Consider the following 3,591-nt stretch of genomic DNA (forward strand, 5'->3'; position numbering starts at 1 on the left):
TCACAAATGTTGACGGCAGGTTTATTTCTGCATAAGGTCTGTAGCGGTCGCGGTCTAAGTGAAAACGGGTGGATTATACGCTTCAGCGTTTGCCAGTGATTTTCCGTTAGTGATTGTTGAAATCTCCCCACATAGGCAACAGGGAAACACAGATCAGGGCGTAAGCACAACATCTGATACATCAAGAAAAAGTTCGTCGGTCCACAATCGGTCATTTCAAACTCACCTGCAAGACAGCACTTTAGCTTCTCGATTGTTTGAATGTTCCGTCCTACTATCAACAGAAAAAAATTAAAAAATCGAAATAATCAGCTTTTCTCAAGTTGGTGTTTCTTTGTTCTACTGAAAGCACTTTTCATTGACCCCCCCCCCTCCCCCCCCCCCCCCCTCCCCCTCCTTTCCACAGTTACTGATAGTGTATTCAACCGACTCCAAGAAGTCCATCCCGATGATCAACTTCGCAGTTATAGCTTGTACCGGCACTACTGTAAGTTGAATTTCAAATACTTCGCCACCTATCGATATGGCAACCTGGGTTTCCTTGAAACCTCTTTGTGATATGCCACCAAGACCTATCAGCGTTCGTTCCGAATTTTCCCACACCTTGGGTTTTGTTGGCAGCTCCTCGAAAACGTCTTTTCTTCGCTTCCAGTGTCCGCCAACGCTTCGAACTCTTTGTTTTCACACGTCACCTGTATTGTGGGTAATTTCCTTTTGCTGGATCCTTCTGCTTTGGCACCGGCACACTCCACTGCATAACTGTTCCCGCAATTTCTTGCCTGATGCCCCACGATACCACACTTGAACTTGTCTTTTTGCTGTTTCTTCGTGCACTCCTTCGCTCGATGTCCCAATCCATTGCTAGCAAAGCACCTCGGTCCGCTTTTGTTCGCTGAACACTTCTGGGCCTCGTGCCCGACGTTTCCGCAGTTCTGGCAAACTCGTTTTTTCATGCTTTCTACTGCGGGTTGGTACTTCGGCCGGTGTGTTGGATTTACACCATACTCAGCGATCTCCGCGGCTTCCGCGGTTACCGTTTCCATAAATCGGGAAAAAAGCGATACAGCCGGTTCATTGCTGGCACTTCTAAATCGTATCCACTCTCGTCGATAACTGGGGGGTAGTTTTTCCACCAATTCGTCCACAAGCAGCGGATTGTTTAGATGATCCCTCAGTTCACCAGCAACTAAGTGATCTTTTAGTTGCTTGACCTTTATTCCAAATGAAATGAAGGTCTCCGGGTGCATCTCATCAAGATTTGCGGCCTTCCTCACCTGGTCTAGCATGCTTTTCAGTAGCTTCAACGGCCTGCCGAATGCATTCTTCAGGTCGACGATGATGCCCGGCACTGCTTCTGGGAAAACCAACCGCCATATATTGATAGTGTTTTTGGCCGGTGAGGCACTGAATGGAAGGAAAACGTATGTACTACTTACTTGCTACTTACATGCTAACTTACATACTAACTTACTACTAGCTGTACAAACATTATCAATATAGTTGCCGTATGTAGGCGAATTCTGACAGTTGCGACTTGCGCATGAATTGTTCCGTGGTCGCTAAGTACATATGATCTATGGATGTAGTTCCTATTATTTCATGGAGTTCGTTGATTCTAATGTATCTTGATGCATTTATGATCATGCGCATGATCCTGTTTAGCGCAATCTGGATTTTCTTTTTGTGCATGTTGGCGCATTGGCCCCAGACGGCGAGACCGTAGGTAATCGTTGGAAGAACGATAGCCTTATAGAGGACTATCTTGTTAGAAATTGAGAGTTTTGACCAGCGCTTCAGTAAGGGATAGAGGTATTAAGATAGTATGGCCAGTTTTTGAATTAGTAAATTGGTATGTGATCGAAATAGTAATTTTTGGTCTATTGTTATTCCGAGGTACTTGACCTCGGGGGACCATTTTAGAGGGATGCCGTTGGCCATTAAATTTGCCGTCGGTTTGAGGAGCTCTCTGCGGAACCGGTGAGGTAGGGTGATCGCCTGGGTTTTCGCCTGGTTGATCTTGATCTTCCAAGACTCGAAGTACCGGAAGACGGCGTCAAGGCTCTGCTGGGCGCGGTTTCTAAGTTCTGCTACGGTACGCCCCTTTACCGTGATAGCAGTGTCGTCCGCGAACAGGAACAGCTCGGCTCCGGCGGGCAGGGTTGGCATGTCGCTTGTGTAAACAACATACAGCAGGGGACCCAGAACGCTTCCCTGAGGGACTCCGGCCGATGCTTCGGAAACGCAGGATGGTGTTGTTCCCAGAACGACGCGGAAGGTTCGTCCCTGCGGTAGCTCTGGATCAGCTTGGTGAGATGGCGGGGAAGGCCGAACATTGCCATCTTGTGGATGAGACTGTCATGCCAAACGTTGTCGAACGCCTTCTCGACATCCAAGAGAACCATTGCGGTTGTCTTGGATACAGCCCGATGGTGTTGGATGTTGTTCCGAAGGCAGACGAGTTGGTGGGTGGTGGAGTGTCCCGGACGGAAGCCAAACTGCTCCGGCTTGATTATTCCACGTTCATCGACTGCATCCCTCAGCCGACGATGGAGTAGCCTCTCGAACACCTTGCTCAGGGACGACAGGAGACTGATGGGCCTGTAGCTGACTGGAAGCGTTGGGTCCTTCCCTGGTTTAAGGATGGGCAGGACCTTGCTTGATTTCCAGGTGTTGGGGAAATGACCCAGCTTCATGCACTTGTTGAAGATGTTGACGATTAGTGCTAAGGCTTTTTCTCCGAGGTGCTTGAGAAGGATGTTCATAATGTTGTCGAAACCGGGAGCTCGAACCGAGCGTGCGTTCCACGTGACTATTTTCAGCTTATCCATATCGGATGAGTATGGACGCAATGGCGTTTAGTTGCTCCAGTCGAGTGCGACAGCTCCGAAGACTTTGGGTCATTTCCGCTAGAATAAGCAGCAGCGTGTCCGCATCGTAAAGGTCCGACGGGCCTGGTGCGGGGGCTGTTGCCTCTCTAGGGGGAACCTTCTTGGCCGCTGGTGGGACAGGGGGCTTAAGGATGTTCGACTTCGCCTCCCAGGACGGAAGTTCGGGAGCCTCGGAGTTGGTCAAAGGTGCTGGGGGGAATTCCGCAACTGAGTTTAGGGTAGGCGGAGGAGGAGCCACTGGTTGAGCCTTGGAGGTTTTGACTTTGTTTTGCCGGTCTCGATTGCTGGCTTGTTTCCGTATGTCCAGGTACATCGAGCGCTTGAGGCACTCCAGACGGTCAGCTTTGTGCTCACCCTGGCAGTTAGCACATTTAATGCTCTCGAGATTGGGACACTCCGCCGAAGAGTGGCCACCGGGACAAACAGAACAGCGGGGATGCATGATGCAGTTCCGCGAGCCGTATCCGAACTGCAGGCAGTGCATGCACTGTGTGGGGCCCCAGCGCCCGCCTCGATACGGCTCCCACCTTATTATCACCGATTGTATGGTTCGTATGGCCCAGAGGGCTTGGATCGTTGACGTGCCGCGCTTCAGCGACACAATGTATAGTTGGTTGTGGTACGAGCGTTCCTGCTCGTCCCGTCGCTTGATGCGTTGCACGTCCACGACATGGAGGCCGTGCTGCACCTGGAGTTCGCTGGT

The 3,591-nt window shown here is 50.5% G+C and overlaps 1 protein-coding gene across 1 annotated transcript; it reads right to left on the reverse strand.

The window, feature by feature from the left end:
- Window positions 1-575: 575 nt before the first annotated feature.
- On the reverse strand, window positions 576-2,762 carry LOC131285239 (uncharacterized). Its single transcript, XM_058314093.1, has 2 exons — window positions 2,189-2,762; window positions 576-1,348 (listed from the first exon to the last, which is right to left on the reverse strand). The coding sequence occupies exons 1-2, from the start codon at window positions 2,760-2,762 to the stop codon at window positions 576-578; spliced, it is 1,347 nt and encodes a 448-aa protein (XP_058170076.1).
- Window positions 2,763-3,591: the final 829 nt, after the last annotated feature.

The sequence above is a fragment of the Anopheles ziemanni genome, chromosome 3 (genome assembly GCF_943734765.1).
Source record: "Anopheles ziemanni chromosome 3, idAnoZiCoDA_A2_x.2, whole genome shotgun sequence".
Taxonomy (NCBI): domain Eukaryota; kingdom Metazoa; phylum Arthropoda; class Insecta; order Diptera; family Culicidae; genus Anopheles; species Anopheles ziemanni.